At 50.9% G+C, this 17837-nt stretch overlaps 2 protein-coding genes across 3 annotated transcripts; both read left to right on the plus strand.

The window, feature by feature from the left end:
- The first annotated feature begins 1044 nt into the window (after positions 1-1044).
- INHBC (inhibin subunit beta C) lies at positions 1045-13226 on the plus strand. The gene is made up of 2 exons (XM_026001866.2): positions 1045-1694; positions 10361-13226. The coding sequence occupies exons 1-2, from the start codon at positions 1382-1384 to the stop codon at positions 11101-11103; spliced, it is 1056 nt and encodes a 351-aa protein (XP_025857651.1). The 5' UTR covers positions 1045-1381; the 3' UTR covers positions 11104-13226.
- Positions 13227-14591: 1365 nt separating this feature from the next.
- Positions 14592-17706, plus strand: INHBE (inhibin subunit beta E). Of its 2 annotated transcripts, XM_072741816.1 has the most exons (3): positions 14592-15469; positions 15799-15889; positions 16108-17706. In XM_072741816.1, the coding sequence occupies exons 1-3, from the start codon at positions 15377-15379 to the stop codon at positions 16866-16868; spliced, it is 945 nt and encodes a 314-aa protein (XP_072597917.1). In that variant the 5' UTR covers positions 14592-15376; the 3' UTR covers positions 16869-17706. The 2 variants fall into 2 exon arrangements, with proteins under 2 accessions (XP_072597917.1, XP_025857650.2); XM_026001865.2 differs by having other exon boundaries at positions 14592-15889.
- The last annotated feature ends 131 nt before the right edge of the window (positions 17707-17837 follow it).

Here is a 17837-nt window from a genome sequence, read left to right on the forward strand (position 1 = left end):
TACTGTGTATTATAGAATACCCCCAGGGGTATCCCATAATCAAATAACTGATATTTCTGGAGTAAAAATGTACAAATAGTTTCAGTACAATTTTTTTTAAGATTTTATCTATTTATTCACAAGAGACACAGAGAAAGAGAGAGGCAGAGACGCAGAGGAAGAAGCAGGGTCCATGCAGGGAGCCCGACGTGGGACTCGATCCCAGGTCCCCAGGATCACACCCCGGGCTGAAGACAGGCTCTAAACCGCTGAGCCACCCAGGGACACCCTTCAGTACAATTTTTAAAATGATCATAGATAACCCTCCCTCTGTTCGGGTCACCATATGAGTTACAAAAAAAAAAAAATGGATTATGAGGTTTTTTTGGATTTTGGAATCAAGGGTGATCATTTTTCCCATTTCTCCAATGAAGAAATGAAAGCAAGAGAGGTCAAGTAACTTGCCCAGAGTCACACAGCTAATAAAAGGAAGAGACAGAATTTTGACCGACATCATCTGGTTTAAACACCTATCCTCCTAATTCCACCCACCATTCCTGCCCAGTAAAACCCTGTGGTGGCAGAAACACTGGTCAGGACCTTTGGAGGACCAGGGATTCGGAGAAATGTCAAAATTTCTTTTCCTAAATAGAAGAATCCTCAAAGGGTAAGCAAATCTAGCTTTCCCACCTTCAGACTTCCCCCTAAAGCTACAGAAGACCTGGCTGGAACATGTCCCCTCCTTTCTCTTAATCTTCTTGGCTAGTTTCAAGTCCAATGGACAGGGGTAGAGGAGGGGATGGTGAACAAAGGAGTCTGCATTATGAGCCTCAGGGAGGGAGAAAGGGGGCAGAGGGGCTTTGAGAAGTACCAGGCAAAGGAAAGTGAAACTCCCAATTATCCCCATGGCAATGACATAGAGTGCCCTGCCAGGGACCCTCTGGCTTGAGAGGCACTCTTTAACACTCTGTCTTAAAACCTCTCGCCTCTCCCTCTTCCTCCAGGCTTCCCAGCAAGGCCTTTGAGCTGAAGGGGAATTTCATCTCTAACCTTTGTCCCCGGGCCTGGCAGCTTACGTGGGTAACCCACAGTCTCCCGACATTGGCCCCGGGACATTTCTTTCCCCAAACAAAACAACCTCCCCTCACATCCCCCACTCTGTCCGTTCACTGACTATGTGCTGGAGGCTTCTGCCAAGTTCTACCTGCAACTGGCTTCACCTCTCAAGTCAGATGTTTGGCTGCTCTGACCCCTGCAACAAGGAGTCATGCCAGCTGGACGCATTCTCCTTCCAGGGCCCCCGGCGGCCAGGCTGGAGCAGAGACCACAGCTGTTGAGATCCTGAGCCCCGGTTTTAGGGCCCTATCTCCACCCTGTCCCTAAAAGACGGCCTCCCTCAGCAATGATCTCCCCATTACTCCTGGCCTTCCTGTTCCTGGCGCCGGCTACGGTGGCCATTCCCAGGGCTGACAGTCAGTGTCTGGCATGTGGAGGACCCGCCGTGGACGTGGAGCGCCAGTGGGAGCTGCTGCTTGACCTGGCCAAGAGAAGCATCTTGGAGAAGCTGCGCCTCAGCCAGCGCCCAACACTGAGCAGGCCTGTGTCCGGAGCTGCTCTGAGGGCCGCCCTGCAGCGCCTCCATGGGCCCCCGCAGGGGATGCTTCCGGAGGCTGACGGAGAACAGGAATATGAGATCATCAGCTTTGCTGACACAGGTGGGTTCCTGTTCTGTAGATCTTCCCCCAAGGAAGAAAAAGTCTCCTCCCCAGCCTAACCCCTGCCTCCCTCCCACAAACTCTCCCAACTCCTGCTTCCCATGGTCTGTAATCTCCTAACCCTATGCTCCCACCCCACCCCCTGCTCTTTCTTAGTTAGACTTGACCAATGGGCAGCTGGGAAGTGGGTAGATTTCACTTCTTTTGAGACTGCCTGCCTGCATTTCCTCTGGCTCCCACAAACTTCCACAGGCTGTGGTGTGAGCTCATCCACTTCTTGGGCCTGCACCCAACTTCAGCTGGGAGCTAGGCAGTCTGTCCTTTCTCTGGTCCCTGTCTCCCCATCCCCCAGATGCCTCATCTGAGTGAAAAGGGAAAAAGTAAAACACCAGTACTACAATACTCCTCCAGCCTACCCCTGCTCCCTCATCTTAATACCGTCGGCCCTCACATCAGAACGGGGTCAAAGTGGGGAATAAAGGATAGAAGATAGAGAAGAAGGGAGAGTTAAGTCCAGAGAGAAAAGAGGAGTTGGAGAATTTACAGTGGGTAGCTGGAGAGAAGGTCAAGAATTTGGAGACAGGACCCTAGGAACAGAACACCAAGTGATCTCTTTGGCCTCTGAGCTTCTTGCGAGCTCCTCCGTGGGTCTAGAAAGTCCTTCCCATTCCTGACCCCTTTCTCCTGGTCAGCACCCACTCTCCTCTCTCTTCAAGACCCAGCACTCCTGGGACGCCTGGGTGGCTCAGCAGTTGAGCGGCTGCCTTCAGCCCCAGGGCATGATCCTGGAGTCCTGGGATCCCATGCCACATCAGGTTCCCTGCAAGGAGCCTGCTTCTCCCTCTGCCTATGTCTTGGCCTCTCTCTCTCTGTCTCTCATGAATAAATAAATAAAATCTTAAAAAAAAAAACAAAAAAAAAAAAGACCCAGCACTCCTGTCTTGAAAAAACCCACCCTGACCTGAGGGTGAGGGGCTCCCTCTCCAGTGGCTCCCCTGCCCTCGCCCTGAAACTAAACTCCATGAGAAATTGCCTCCCTCCAGGTTTCCTGGGAAGTCCATTTACTTATTAAATGTAGACCCCTTGAGGTCAGGAACTGTCATTTATTCCCCATGTTATCACCAGAAGCTAGCGTAAAGTAGAAATAACTGACACCTACATAACATCTCCATTATCCTAAGCTTTTTACATACACAAACTCCTTGAGATCATCCTCACAACAACCCAGTGAGGCAAGTACTATTGTTATCCTCATTTTAAAACTACTGAAAACTGTGGGGTGCCTGGGTGGCTAAGTCAGTAAAGTGGCCCACTCTTGATTTTGGCTCTAATTCAATGCACCCCTGCCTATGATGAAAAACACAAACTTTGGAACCAGATAAGCCTGGGTTCAAATCCTTGCTCAGCTGCTTATTAATGTGTGACCTGGGTTGTTAACAGTTTTCTCATTTGTAAAATGGGGTTAATGAGAGGATAGTTGAGAGAATTAAATAAAGTAAAACAGGTAATGTTCTTAGAAGGTTAAGATGGGGGAGAGCAAGAAATCGAAGATTCCCTCCTTCCCATGAGGGGTGTAGTTGCTGCTGTTGGGAATAAATGAATTAGAAGGTAAGGAAGAATGAAATAATGCTAGAGGAGGGCACAGAGCTTGCTGGGTCAGGAGTTATTCGTTGGGTCCTAGTGAGTCAGGGAAGTCTTTCAGAAGATTGCAAATGGACTAGTATTGTAGAATATGTTTGACTTTAGTGGTAGAAAATGGTAAACAACATTTTTTTTTAAGATTTTATTTATTTATTCATGAGACACACACACACAGAGGCAGAAACACAGCCAGAGGCAGAAGCAGGCAGCTTCAGGGAGCCCAACGTGGGACTCGATCCGGGGACTCAAGGATCCTCGAGGATCCTGCGACTCAAGGATCACACCCAGGCACAAAGGCAGGTGCTAAACCACTGAGCCACCCAGGGACACCCTCCCTCCCCCCGTAAACAACATTCTAAAAGAAAGAGAAATGTGCGTTAGAGTCTGAAGGAGCAAACTGAATTTGGAATTGAAAAGTAGCTTGGGGATCCCTGGGTGGCGCAGCGGTTTGGCGCCTGCCTTTGGCCCAGGGCGCGATCCTGGAGACCCGGGATCGAATCCCACATCAGGCTCCCGGTGCATGGAGCCTGCTTCTCCCTCTGCCTGTGTGTCTGCCTCTCTCTCTCTCTCTCTGTGACTATCATAAATAAATAAAAATTAAAAAAAAAAAGAAAGAAAAGAAAAGTAGCTTGAAGACCACCTGGATGGTTCAGTTGGTTAAGTGGCCACCTTCAGCTCAGGTTGTGATCCCAGGCCCTGGGATGGAGCCCCACATCAGGTTCCTTGCTCAGTGGGGAGCCTGTTTCTCCCCTCTCCCTCCCCCTGCTATGTTCTCTCGTGCTTTCTCTCTCTCAAATAAATAAATAAAATCTTAAAAGAAAAAAAAGAAGAAGGAAAGAAAGAAAAGTAGCTTAGAATGGATGAGCACAAGGTGGACAGATGACCATGAACCATGGCTCCCTTGAACACCAAGATCCTGGTTGGGGTTTTGGTTTTTTGTTTTTTGTTTTTTGTTTTTCCACCTTTGTATCCCTGACACCAGTTCCTGGCCACATTGTGACAATAAAGGTGGCTACCAGGTATTTAGTGTGCCTGTCTCATCTCAATGAATCCTCACAACTACCCCAGCTGTAAAGCAGAGTTTATTATTCCCATCTTATGAAAGCAGAAACTGACACTCAAAGAAGATCATTTACATGGTCAAGGTCATGCAGCTTGCAAGGGGCAGAATTCAAACACCGTTCTCTCTGACTTCAAAGTCTATATACTTTCCACATATTTGCTAATCAGTGAATGAGTACAACATTCAGCCGGAGGGGGCCTGATCTGGGATGACATTTGGAAGTGAGAATGACTGATACCCAGATTCTACGTTTTGCATTTCGATATGTTAGCTTGGAGCTTTTATTCCAATTTAAGCTATCATCCACACAATAGTGTGAAAGCAAGACCTGTGTACGTAGGAAGAGGGAGTGTGGGGCTCTGCGGAAACTGGGGTAGGGGCCCTCAGCGATGTCCTGGAACTGCTCATGCCAACAGAGGATGAACACCTCCCAAGTCTGCATCCAGTGATGTCACATTAATAGTTTGAAATCAGCCGTGGTGGGAGAATTTATGCCACAGAAACTGGCAAACACTACAAATCGGGATTTATTTCCCTCTGGAATCCAGTTGTTAAACATTTACCAACATACATACTACTGCCTGTGACCTAAAAATGCAAGGTATCTGCCTCCCACACACCTAACATACATGGCTGACACAGGGACAGGATAACCATAATAGATACTCCTGTTCGATGAGGAAGATGGGGGGCTGGGGGACACAGAACAGTCATTGATCCATGAAAGTTCTGATATCCAGCCAGGCATATATCTCAGTCTACCCCGAATCCAGAATTCCTTCAGGGTTTAGTCCTGGTCCCTGGTAGGATTTTTCTCTCAGTGCTCTTCTTCTAGATCTACTGTCTCAGCGCTTGGCTCCACCCTCTGAGATGTCTTTCCTTTTAAATAGGAAATGACCTGTGTCTGTGGCTGAGCAGTTTTCTCAGCCTGCTTCCTGACCAAAGAAGTTAGGGGCCCAGAGACCTCTTTTCATTTTGAATCATCTCTGTAGCTTTTAGTCCAAACTGATGCTGCTTTCCCTACTAAAATCTTCTGTGAAGCCCTGTGGAATTTCTAAATAATAAACTATAGTCTGCTCAATTAGACAAAAAGGCAGTCAACTTATTCAAGACAGACCCCTCTTTAGGTTGGTTACAAGTCAGGGTGTTATGAGTCGATACACTTTAAGATTCTTAGAAACCCTATTGTCTAGTTAAGAAGATCTACAGAATATCATCTTAAATTTTTAAGATTTAACAGAGGCGTTAGATCTTTTTGTAAAGATTTTATTTATTTATTTATTTATTTATTTATTTATTTATTTATTTATTTATTCATGAGAGACACAGAGACAGGCAGAGACACAGGCAGAGGGAGAAGCAGGCTCCCTGCAGGGAGCCTGATGCGGAACTCCATCCCAGGACCCCAGGATCACAACCTGAGCCAAAGGCTGATACTCAACCACTGAGCCTCCCAGGTGTCCCAACAGAGGTGTTAAATCTTAACAAAGGGTCTTACAATTGACCCTTTATTAAATGTTTTGATCTTCGCTCTGAGACCATATTTTACTGGCAATGCCCTGGATGTGATTTTGCCCTGAGACTATTTCTCACCTTAAGAATCTTTCGCCAGACACATAGGTGAGGAATGAAAAAAATATCTCATTGTTCAATCTAGCAAGTCCTGTTTGAAATATTTTCTCTAAATTCTGCTTGAAAATTGAACAGTTTCTTTTTTAGTTCATCTCACGCCTGAAATGCCTTATCATAGGCAGCTAAAATAAGCCAATTGGCACTTTCAACATTCTGCCTGGAAATATCTTTAGCTAAATTCACAACTTTGTTAGATACCATTTCTAGCTTCCAAGTCGCTGCAGATGATAGCCAATACATAACACAGGTTCCCCTTTCTCCAGCTTCTGATAGCAATTTCCTCACTGTTCTCCCTACCTTCACTAACAGTCTCCTCACCATCCTTTCAACCTCTGCCTGCCACCCGGTCCCAAAGTCAAAGCTACATATTTTAGGTCTTTGTTATGGAGTACCATACCTCTGTTACTAATTTCTGTTTCAGTTACCAGTTAATATAAGTAACCAGTGCAAAGACAGAGGCTTAAAACAAGAAATTAGGTATTTCTGATGATTTTTGTGCTTTGGGCTTATCTGGACAGTTCTTCATCTCCATCTGAGGAGTAGCTGAAGTCACTGAAACAACTACATTCAGTCAGGAGTTTAGATGGTGCTAGAACATCTGAGATGGTCTCTGATCCTCAAAGTGTCTCTCCACATGGCTTTTCATCATTCAAGAGTCTAGCCCAAATATCTTTAAAGCATGGTGGCTAGCTTCCAAAAGGGCAAAGCATCGTTGTATAAGTACTTACCAGGTTTCTGCTTGCACTGTTCTTGCCTGTCTCATTGGCCAAATCAAGTCACACAGCCATGCCCAGATTAAAAACAAAAACAAAAAAAAAAACAAGAAGTCTACAGAGAGTAATAGTAGCTACAATGACAGTTAAGCAGGATGGTGTATTAGAGAGACAGAGATAGAGTTGAAGGCTGCTTTAGATAGGTTAGTCAGAGAAGCCTCTACGAGCAAGGGACATTTGAGCTGAATGCCAAAAAGAAGCCAGTCAATCAAAAATCTTGGAAAGACATTTCAGATTGGGGGCGGGGGGGTGTTGCCTGGGTGGCTCAGGGTTAACCATCTGCCTTCATCTTGGGTCATGATCCCGGGGTCCTAATCCTGGGGTCCTGGAATTGGGTCCCACGTTGGGCTCTCCGCTCAGTGGGGAGCCTGCTTCTCCCTCTCCCTCTGCTGATCCTCCTGCTTGTGCTCTCTCTCTCTCTCTCAAGCAAATAAGTAAGATCTTTTTTTTTAAGACTTTATTTATTTATTCATGAGAAACACACACAGAGAGAGGCAGAGACACAGGCAGCCGGAGAAACAGGCTCCATGCAGGGAACCCAACATGGGACTCGATCCTGGGTCTCCAGGATCACACCCTGGGCTGAAGGTGGCACTAAACCGCTGAGCCCCCTGGGGATCCCAAGATCTTTTTTTAAAAAAAATTTAAGACATTTCACATAGGGGGAAGAGCAAGTGCAAAGGCCATGAGATAAGTCCATGTTTATTGAGTTCAAGGAGTGGAAAAGAGCCAGTATAGGTAGAACATAGCCATTAAATAGCAGAATGCCTGATCATATGAGTTTTCTGTGTTAAGGGGTTTAGATTTGGGATCCCTGGGTGGCTCAGCGGTTTAGTGCCGCCTTCAGCCCAGGGTGTGATCCTGGAGACCCGGGATCGAGTCCTTCATTGGGCTCCCTATATGGAGCCTGCTTCTCCCTCTGCCTGTGTCTCTGTCTCTCTCTCTCCTCTCTGTGTATTCTCATGAATAAATAAATAAAATCTTTTTTTTAAAGGGGGGGAGGTTAGATTTTATTCAAATAGCAATGGGAAGCCTCCAAGGGGTCTTAGGCTGAAGAGATTAAGCTGATCAAATTTATATAATAAAATGCGTTCTGGCTGATATACAGAGAATGGTTTGGGGGACAGCAGTGGACCACTTTGGAAGCTATTGCTATAATTCAAGAAAAAGGTGACTGTGGGTTAATATATAGTAGAGGAAGTAGGGATTAGTGAAATTATTTCATGAATTGGAGGTAGAGTGGGCAGATCTTGCAGATAGCTTATTTTTTATTTTGTTTTAAAAATTTTTTTGGCAAAGATTTTATTTGTTCATGAGAGACACAGAGAGAGAGAGGCAGAGACACAGGCAGAGCGAGAAGCAGGCTCCATGCAGGGGGCATGACGTAGGACTCGATCCCAGGACACCGGGATCATGACCTGAGCCAAAGGCTGACGCCCAACCGCTGAGCCACCCAGGAGTCCCTATTTATTATTTTTTTTAAAGATTTTATTCATTTACTTTGAGAGACAGAGAGAGCACGCACAAGTGGGATGGAGGGGCAGAGGCAGAGAGAAAGGAAGAATCTAAAGCAGACCCCATGCCGAGTGCAGAGCCAGGTGCAGGGCTTGATCTCACAACCCTGAAGTCGTAACCTGAGCTGAAATCAAGAGTTGATGCTTAACTGACTGAGCCACCCAGGCACCCCAGATCTTGCAGATAATTTTAAAGTAGGGAAAGAGAGCAATAAGATTTTGCCTTAAGCAATGCATGTATAGGGAATTAGGTCGGAAAAGGAATAGGTTTGGGCTGGGGGGATAAATCTTGAGTTTATCTTTGAAGGTGAAAAGTTTGAAATATCACTGGATATCCAAATAGAATATCAGATCAGCAGCAGGATATACAAGCCTGAAAATCAGGGAAAGGTCAGGGCCAAGGATATATATTTGGGAGTCATCAGCATACAGATGGAATAGAAAGCTATGGGAATTGATGAGATGCTTCTCAAAAAGAATATAGATAGAGAAAAGAAGGGAGTTCAGGACCATCAACAACTAGAGGTCAGGCAGGGGAAGAAGAGCTGTCAGCAACAGACCAAGATAGAGTGGCCAGAGTCACAAAAGCCAAGAGAAGGAAATATTTCAAGAAGGAGGGAATGATTAAGTGTGTCAAACACTGCTTAAAGGTCAAGTAAGATGAATATATAAAGGTGAAACCATTGGATTGGGCAATATGGAAAGTGTCGGTGATCCTGACAAGAGCAGTTTCAGTGGAGTGGAGGGAATAGAAAACCAATTAAAGTGTTTCAGCAGGGAAGGTGAGGGATGAAGAGAGAAGACTGGACAAGAATAATAGTGATAGGGATCCCTGGGTGGCGCAGCGGTTTGGCGCCTGCCTTTGGCCCAGGGCGCGATCCTGGAGACCCGGGATCGAATCCCACGTCGGGCTCCCAGTGCATGGAGCCTGCTTCTCCCTCTGCCTGTATCTCTGCCCCCCCCCCTCTCTCTCTGTGACTATCATTAAATAAATAAAAATTAAAAAAAAAGAATAATAGTGATAAGGAGAAATACATAGAATCACTGTGCTGAGGGACTGGATATGGGGATAGAGGGGGTGCTCACAGAGGGGGGTTTCTGGAGATGATAAAGAGGGGAGGGTGCCTCCAACTCGAAGAACAGAAAGAGGGGTATATAAGAAGGAAAAGAGTGACTTCCATTTGGGAAAAAAATGATTTTCTTAAAGATTTTATTTATATATTCATGAGAGACACAGAGAGAGGCAGAGACATAGACAGAGGGCGAAGCAGGCTCCACGCAAGAAGCCCAATACGGGACTTGATCCCGGACCAGGATCACGCCCTGAACCAAAAACAGATGCTCAACCACTGAGCCATCAAGGGGTCCCCAAAATTTGATTTTAATGTACTGGCAGGACAGTCATGTGGCAAAATTAAGCAGTTAGAAATTTATTTTATTTTTTAAACCTTTTTTAAAAAATATTTATTCATGAGAGACACAGAGAGAGAGGCAGAGACACAGGCAGAGGGAGAAGCAGGATCCATGCAGGGAGCCCGATGCAGGACTCGATCCCGGGACTCCAGGATCACACCCTGAGCCAAAGGCAGACGCTCAGCCACTGAGCCACCCAAGTGCCCCAAGCAGTTAGAAATTTAGACCTAAAGTTTGTTGATTCCCAAATCTATACATCGAGTCCAGAGGTCCAAAATCAGTCTGAACTAGATATCCAGATTTGGGAATCACCACATAAAAACTGTTGGCTGAGCATGAGTGTGGATAAGAACTCCCTCGAGTAGAGAGTAAAAGGAAATGAAGGTCAAAGACAAATTTTGGAGGACTCTTGCATTGAACAATGGTCAGAGAAAGAAAAGCCAGCAAACAAAATCAAAGAATATTAAGAGTTGTGTCATAGAAGCCAAGAAAGAAAAGATTTTCAAGAAAGAAAGGGTGGTCAACTATGCCGAATGCTGCAGAGAGTTCAAGTATACTTGAGAATTAAGAGGTAGCTGGTAAAATTGACACTCAGAAGGCCACAGTGACTGGGGCTTCTTGTGTCCACAGGGCTCTCCGACATCAACCAGACTCGTCTTGATTTCCACTTCTCTGATAGAACTGCTAGTGGCATGGAGATCCAGCAGGCCAGCCTCATGTTCTTTGTACAGATCCCTCCCAATACCACCCAGACTTTGAAGCTGAAGATCCTTGTGCTAAGCTCACGTGACACCAACCTCACCTCGACCACTCAGCACCTGCTGGACGTGGATGCCAGTGGCTGGCACCAGCTCTTCCTGGGGCCTGAAGCTCAGGCTGCCTGCAACCAAGGGCACCTGACCCTGGAGCTGGTACCTGAAGGCCAAGGAGCCTGGAGCTCAGTCATACTGGGTGGGGCTGCCCATAGGCCTTTTGTGTCAGCCAAGGTGAAAGCTGGTGGTAAGCACCGGGTTCACCGGCGAGGCATCAACTGCCAGGGTGGATCCCGGATGTGTTGTCGCCAAGAGTTCTTCGTGGACTTTCGTGACATTGGCTGGCACGACTGGATCATCCAGCCTGAGGGCTATGCAATGAACTTCTGCACAGGGCAGTGCCCACTTCATGTGGCAGGCATGCCTGGCATTGCTGCCTCCTTTCACACTGCGGTGCTCAACCTTCTCAAGGCCAACACAGCTGCCGGTACCGCCGGAGGGGGCTCATGCTGCGTGCCCACAGCCCGGCGCCCCCTATCTCTGCTCTACTACGACAGGGACAGCAACGTTGTCAAGACTGACATACCTGACATGGTGGTAGAGGCCTGTGGGTGTAGTTAGTTCCTGTGCCGACAGGCAGCCCAAGTGGGGTAAGCGAACATGCCCTCATAGAGGCACTCTTTCTTGAGAGGTGGGAATGACACCCCATTACTGCCTCTGTCCCGAAGGAGGGCTCCCTCTTCCTGAGCAACCTATGGAAATGATCCCAGCTATGACTTGAGGAGATCTTCGTCTAAGGACAGTCACCGTCCCATCTTCATGACCACCAGTCTCCTAGGGTGTAGTCTATCTGGCAAGCCTCTCGGGCTCCACTGCCACTCTGGGGACTCTAATCCACCTGCGACGGTGAGCAGTGCTGTCTAGTTCCCAGGGTGAGCAGTGCTGTCTAGTTCCCAGGCACAGACACCCATAGCCCACTCTTAGTCCATCCCATAATCCACTACCCTTCTCTGCTCTTCCGACCTGATAGCCATCACTCTAGGATGAGCTGACCAGCCCCTTGCCCTGATTTTCTGGATTACCAGAGAACTCTTTCCCTGGATTCACTGAAGATTAGATCACCGCTGTCCACAGCTATACTTCTCTGTATCTCAAGCCCCTTTCTTATTTGCCCTGGTGGGCTGCGAAGGCTCTCTTGGCATACCCTCATCCATTCTTTGTCCTTCTCTGCCCTACTCAATACCCTTAAGGGCTGACTCACCTGAACTCCTTTGGCCTCTGGCTTCCTGCTGAATTTGTCCCCTTACAGGTAGACACAGGCAGGAGGTCAAAGGATAAGAGGAGACGGAGGTCAAGATATTTCTTATTCCTGTTCCCTCTGCCTCCGTGCCATGTATCTGTGTGACAGAAGCTGTGGTCTGTCCCTCCAGCTCCTATCTGGCCGCCCTGACCCCATTTCTACCTACATTCCAATATCTTCCGCACTAGGGGCCTGTAAGGGCTTTCTAACTCTTGCAAGTCCTTGGGTGCTTCAATGCCCCTCCTTGGTTCCCTTAACCCTGCCTACACCTGTATAAATAAGTTCTTCATTAAGGCTTGTTAGTGATGCAAACACAGACAACTGAATGTGTCTTTTGTCTCTTGCCAGGACCCTGGCCTACACCAAGGGTGACCCAGAGTCTACCTGCCTTGCCCACTTCTGCTCTCTCTCCCACAGGCTCCTCAGGGCCGAGCTATTGTGTCCATGCCACACTTCATGCCCCTTCCTTTCCTAGCATGCCTCCTCTTCTTCCTTAGGTCTCCTCCGCCCTCCCAGAGCCATCTTTGCTTGTCTCAGAGCTGATAGAGGCTTAGGTTGTATTTGCTCTTCTCTTCCCTCCATGCTCACTCCAAGAGATGAGACAGATCATTGCTCCATCAGCAAGTAGGCTGACGATCCGTGAGCACACATGTGGGGGCGGGGGGCAGAGGCATGGCTCAGAGCTGGCTCCCTCCTCTCACTGACCCCCAGGACTCCATCCAGGAGACCTTCCTGGAAGCTGGAACTGGCCTAGGGCCACTTGCATGGGACCAGGAGAAGAAAAGGAAGGCATGGAATGAGGAGGGGAGGTATTTGCTCTGAGACTGGGTCCTCTCTAGACCTTTGCCCTTCTTTCCCCATCATCCCCTCCCTTTGGTTGGACAGCCCTGAACCATGGGATCGATATTGTCTGCAGCCCAAGGCCGAGTTTGCGCAAAACCCAGGAGTCCTTTGGGTAACGTGATGTCTGTGTTTGCTCAGCTTATGACCCCCCGCCTCCAGAGCCTGAGGTCCCTGAAGAGGAACCCTAGAGGAGAAAGTCTAAAAGGGATCTCCTCAGGAGACCTGCAGATCTGAGCTGTGGGGCTTCCTAAGCAACCCACAGAAGCCATGCCATTTTTGCCTTGAGGAGATCCTCATCTAAGGGGAACATCTAAGGAAGTCTTCTGTGCCTCTTCCTCCCCCTTCCACGGCCACCCCACAAGCCACCCCTCCCCTAGATCTAAGCTCTCTCCCTTCGGCTACAGCCTTAGTTCCCAGGGCCAAGAGTAAGGCGAGGTAAAGTACAGCAGTCACTTTGGGGGCAAAATTGTAAGGGACTGCCAAGAAATTCATCGATTGAGATCAATAATCAATGCAATATTTTTAAGACAGCAAGATGAATGCCGAAAAATCCATGATGAACAAAATCACAAATTTTAAAATAAATACTGAATCGGTATTACTCCCTCTCTTTTTGGCTCTGCCTTCTGTTAAAAGGGGAAAGAGTGGGTCTTCTTCCAAACCTTTGCTCCCAGAGCCTCTTGGCCCCTAACCCTAGACTGTCAGGCTTTTCTCATTTGGGCAAGATAATCACTAGGGCTTCTCCTTTCTTACCCGCCCCCAAGCCTGTCCCTCCCCCCCAGCACCCAACCAGGTTGGTGGTAGGGCGGGCCTGTGAGGCAGATGGCTGGGGTATTTATAACCTGGGAGCACTTCTTGGGGAAAGTGACTAAGATGCTAAGAGCATATTTATAGCTGAGTTCTGACGTAAGTGTCAGTGGGGAGGTAGGGCCAGGCCAGGCACAGCAGCAAGAGGGTAGGAAGAGCTGAAAATTGGGGGTACCTGATAGAGGGTAGGGGAGAAGTGGGGTCAGCGACTCTTGCAGCCACTTTGTGCTGCTTCCCTTGACTTGTGTCCAGCGCCAACAGGTAAGCCCTCTGAGACTCCACCATGGGCAGAAACTTCTTTGCAGTTCGATGTCCCAGACTCCAGGGGTAGAGGGCGGTCACTCACCAGCCTCCACCAACAGAGAGGTGGCGGAGAGCTGGGGGAGAGAACTGGGCAGAGGGGCTTGAATGTTCCCCGCCCCCGGGGGGAGAAATGTAGGGAGAACAGGAGGGTCTAAAACCTCCTTGTCCCCCCCCCCCCCGCCCCCACCGCCACCACACCGTTTCTGGGAAGGGCCTGGCACCCATCACCAAGCTCCACTGCCACGTGTCAAAGTGACGAGGTCTGAAACCAAAGGTAGCAGCGGCGTGGGGCCTGACGACGGCTCTGCGCCCCGGTGCTGGCGGAGGGGGCGCACGGGGACTGGCGTCTGCTCCGCTGGGAGAGGCTGGGCCTGGGGACCGAGAGGCTGGCTGGCTGCGTCTGGGCTCCCGGCAGCCCGGCGGCGGCGCCCAGCGGCCCGACACCGCCACGTGGCGGACACCAGCGGTACTGAGGCCCCGCCCCGGGGCGCGCCCTTCCCGTCCCGCTCCCAGGTGCCCCATCTGCTGGGCTCTCGACAGCCCCCACTGGGCTAAGGGGGGGGGGGGGGGAATAAAATGCAGTAGGGGCACAGTTCCAAGTCACACGCCCTTCCTTCTAGCTTCTTGAAGAAACCCGGGGCATCCGGAGAGAGGCTAGCATGAAGTCTACCTTCGGAAGTGCAAGGAGGAGGGACCATGGCCCTCCCGTTAGCCAGTGAGGAGTGTAAAGAGGGCCAGATCGGAACTAAGGTCGCCCGCACTCGCGCCTGCTCTTCAAAGTTCTTAAACCTCCCATTTCCTGCCCCCTCTCACAGCCTCGCACCACTTCTAGGATGCCCCGATTTAGGTAACTCTCACAGTCCCCTTACCTTAAAGAGACCCAGCCCAAGTCCCATGCCCTACTGCCAGCCTTGATGGACTCTGCCCTGCTGTCAGATTGCATCACCACCACCCCTACCTCTTTGGGTTTCCCCAGACATGCATGTAACATGCACCCCCCCCCACCATGCTCCAGCCCTCCTCCACGTTGTGCTCCAGTCCAACTGGACTCTGGGCAGCCAGCACAGGCAGGGTCAGGAGGTGACTTCCGTGCCCCCTGGCACTGCCACCTTGGCCTGGGCAGGAGGACTCCGTTCCTCTCCCCCATGTCCTAGCCCTATTGCTAGGAATAGAGAGACCAGAGTTCTGCTTCTGGCCCAGAGACCCTGGGGAGATAACCAGTGGAATTCACAGCTGCCTCAGGAGCTGCTGCTGCAGAAGTGGCTGCGTAAGCTAGAAGGACTAGAGGTATGGGGGGAGATCGCCCTCCCCACCTTGCTCCTATGCGTCCCTCCCCCGAGCCCCAGACCTTGGGGACTGAGCATGTGAAATCATTCTCTTTCTTGCATCATGTGTGTCCACACTGTCCCCCCACCCCCATACCCCTACCTCAAACTCAGTGACCAGGGCCAGATGGTGAAACCCGAGGTGGGGGGGGGGCCTCCACCCCCTGCAGGGACCTGATGGGCAGCACAGGTGGCCAATCCTGGGGCTCAGAGGGTAGGTCTGCTGGCTGACCACTAAGTGAGGGTGCCCCAGCTTGCGGCTCTAAAGAGGCCCCACTCAGGAGCCAGCCATGAGCTGTGAGGGCCAAACTGGCAGATGCGCTATACGCAGCCACCCATAGCACCATCCACATGCAGCCTTCCTGAGTCCCAGGCACTAGAAGACAGGTGGCTCTACCCTTGGCCAAGGGTAGGTGTGGCACTGCTGTCTGCTGCCGCTGTGCCCTCATTGGCTTCCACGCAATCATATCAACAGAAGGAGCAACTGCCATCCGAGGCTCCTGACCCAACCCAGGGCCACTCTCCAGGAGCATGGGGCTCCCTGATGTCCAGCCCCAGCTGGTGCTGCTCTGGGCACTGGTGTGGGCACAGGGGGCAGGGTCTGGATGTCCCAACTGCGGAGGCCCCACGCTGGCACCCCAAGCAGAACGAGCTCTGGTCCTGGAGCTAGCCAAGCAGCAGATCCTGGAGGGGCTGCACCTGACCAGTCGTCCCAGGATAACTCACCCTCCCCCCCAGGCAGCGCTGGCCAGAGCCCTCCGCAGACTACAGCCCCGAAGCGTGCCTACAGCAGATGGAGACGAGGTCATCAGCTTTGCAACGGTGGCAGGTGGGTAAGGGAGAAGCGGGGTGAGGGAGGCCTCCCCGACAGGAAAGGCAGGCGAGCAGGGTGTGGGAGGAGAAGTTGGGGCAGGGACCCGCTGAGCAGGGCGGGGGACACCAGGCAGTCCCCGATTCTTGCAGACGAGCTAGCAGCGGGCTGGGCCTGCAGGGCCTGGAGCAGCGCTGTGCCGCTCACGTGCCTGCCCCTTGCCGTCTCCCGGGCAGACTCCACCTCGGCCTGCAGCTCTGTGCTCACCTTCGACCTGTCCACGGCTCAGCCCCACCAGCTGTCCCGGGCTCGCCTCTGGCTGCACGCGCGGCCCGCGCCGCCCGGCTCGCTGTACCTGAGGGTCTTCCGGTGGCGCCCAAGCGGCGGGCAGCGGGGGGCGCGCACCCTCCTGGCCGAGCAGCACCTGCCGGCCGCGGGCTGGCACGCCCTCGCTCTGCCCTCTGGTGGCCTGAGGGCTAAGGAGTCTGCCGTCCTGAAACTCCAGCTGAAGTGCAGGCTCCTGCCAGGCAACCGCACCTCTGCCCAGCAGCCGCGGCGGCAGCGGCTCCTGGACACGGCCGGGGACCGGCGGCCCTTCCTGCAGCTCCAGATCTGGCCCAGGGAGCCCGGAGCGGGCCGGGCCAGGAGGAGGACCCCCACCTGCGAGCCCGAGACCCCCTTGTGCTGCAGGCGAGACCACTATGTCGACTTCCAGGAGCTGGGATGGCGGGATTGGATCCTGCAGCCCGAGGGGTACCAGCTAAACTACTGCAGCGGACAGTGCCCCCCGCACCTGGCTGGCAGTCCTGGCATCGCCGCCTCCTTCCATTCGGCCGTCTTCAGCCTCCTCAAGGCCAACAACCCTTGGCCCTTGGGCACGTCCTGCTGTGTCCCTACGGCCCGGAGGCCTCTCTCTCTCCTCTACCTGGACCGCGATGGCAATGTGGTCAAGACAGATGTGCCAGACATGGTGGTGGAGGCCTGTGGCTGCAGCTAGCACGAGGACCTGGGCATTTGGAGTGAAGAGATCAGTTGGGGTTTCCCAGGCAAAGGGCATCTGTGGCGGGCCACATTGCATTCCTGACCCACACCCCTACCCAACGGCGGTGTGGCAGTGTGACCTGGGTGACCCAAATGGGCACTTGTTCATCCAGAATCTTGCCTGTTCCAGGCTGGCTGGTGTGTGGGGAGATGGGGAAAGTGTGTTCTCTGAAAGAGTCTGCCCAGGAAGCATGATTTCCTCCCCTAAGCCCTAAGGGAAGGTGGCAGAGGTGAGGGAGGGATGGAGGGAGGGCAGAAGGCAGAGAAAATTTACCTAGTCTCTCCCAAGAAGAGAAAGTCCTCGAGTGAGGGAAGCAGGCCTCGGACAGGGGAACCAGGCTGGCCAAGGGCAGGAGCAGCGGAAGAGTTTTAAGGGAGGGCCAAGAAGGAGATGGGCAGGGGGCTAAGAGGAGGTGTCTGGGAGGGGCCCAGAAATGGGAGCCAGGAGAGAGGGGTACTGAGCCTAAGAAGTTTCCTGGTTTTCCCCAGTGGGGGACAGGACCCACTGAGGAGACAAATGTTTATACTTACCCAATAAAAATGAGGGGAAAAATCAATCAACAAATTTGAGTCATAAAGAGGGGCTGCAGTGATGACCCAGGGGGGGTGGTTTTCAAGGTGAGGTGTGGGGACCCCTGGGAGGTCCCTGAGACCCTTTTCAGGAGTGTTCGCAAGTCAAAACTATTTTCATAATAATATTAAGATGCCTTTTTTTATTTTCATTATCTCAAAAGTACACAGTGGAGTTTTCCAGAGGCTACGTGGCATGTGATTACATCATCTTTCTGACATCATTGTTGATGGGATGTGTGCTTGTGTATTCTTGTGTTACAAACTTTTTTCGGTTTTTTTAAAATTTTTATCTTTTATTTATGATAGGCACACAGTGAGAGAGAGAGGCAGAGACATAGGCAGAGGGAGAAGC

This window comes from Vulpes vulpes, chromosome 16 (genome assembly GCF_048418805.1).
Source record: "Vulpes vulpes isolate BD-2025 chromosome 16, VulVul3, whole genome shotgun sequence".
In the NCBI taxonomy this organism is placed as follows: Eukaryota; Metazoa; Chordata; class Mammalia; order Carnivora; family Canidae; genus Vulpes; species Vulpes vulpes.

Bases quoted from the DNA above. Each gene is read 5' to 3' on its own strand.
- INHBC (XM_026001866.2), top strand. From the start codon at position 1,382: ATGATCTCCCCATTACTCCTGGCCTTCCTGTTCCTGGCGCCGGCTACG. The intron at 1,695-10,360 runs GTGGGTTCCTGT...TTGTGTCCACAG, and splicing joins CATCAGCTTTGCTGACACAG to GGCTCTCCGACATCAACCAG.
- INHBE (XM_026001865.2), top strand. From the start codon at position 15,592: ATGGGGCTCCCTGATGTCCAGCCCCAGCTGGTGCTGCTCTGGGCACTG. The intron at 15,890-16,107 runs GTGGGTAAGGGA...TCTCCCGGGCAG, and splicing joins CAGCTTTGCAACGGTGGCAG to ACTCCACCTCGGCCTGCAGC.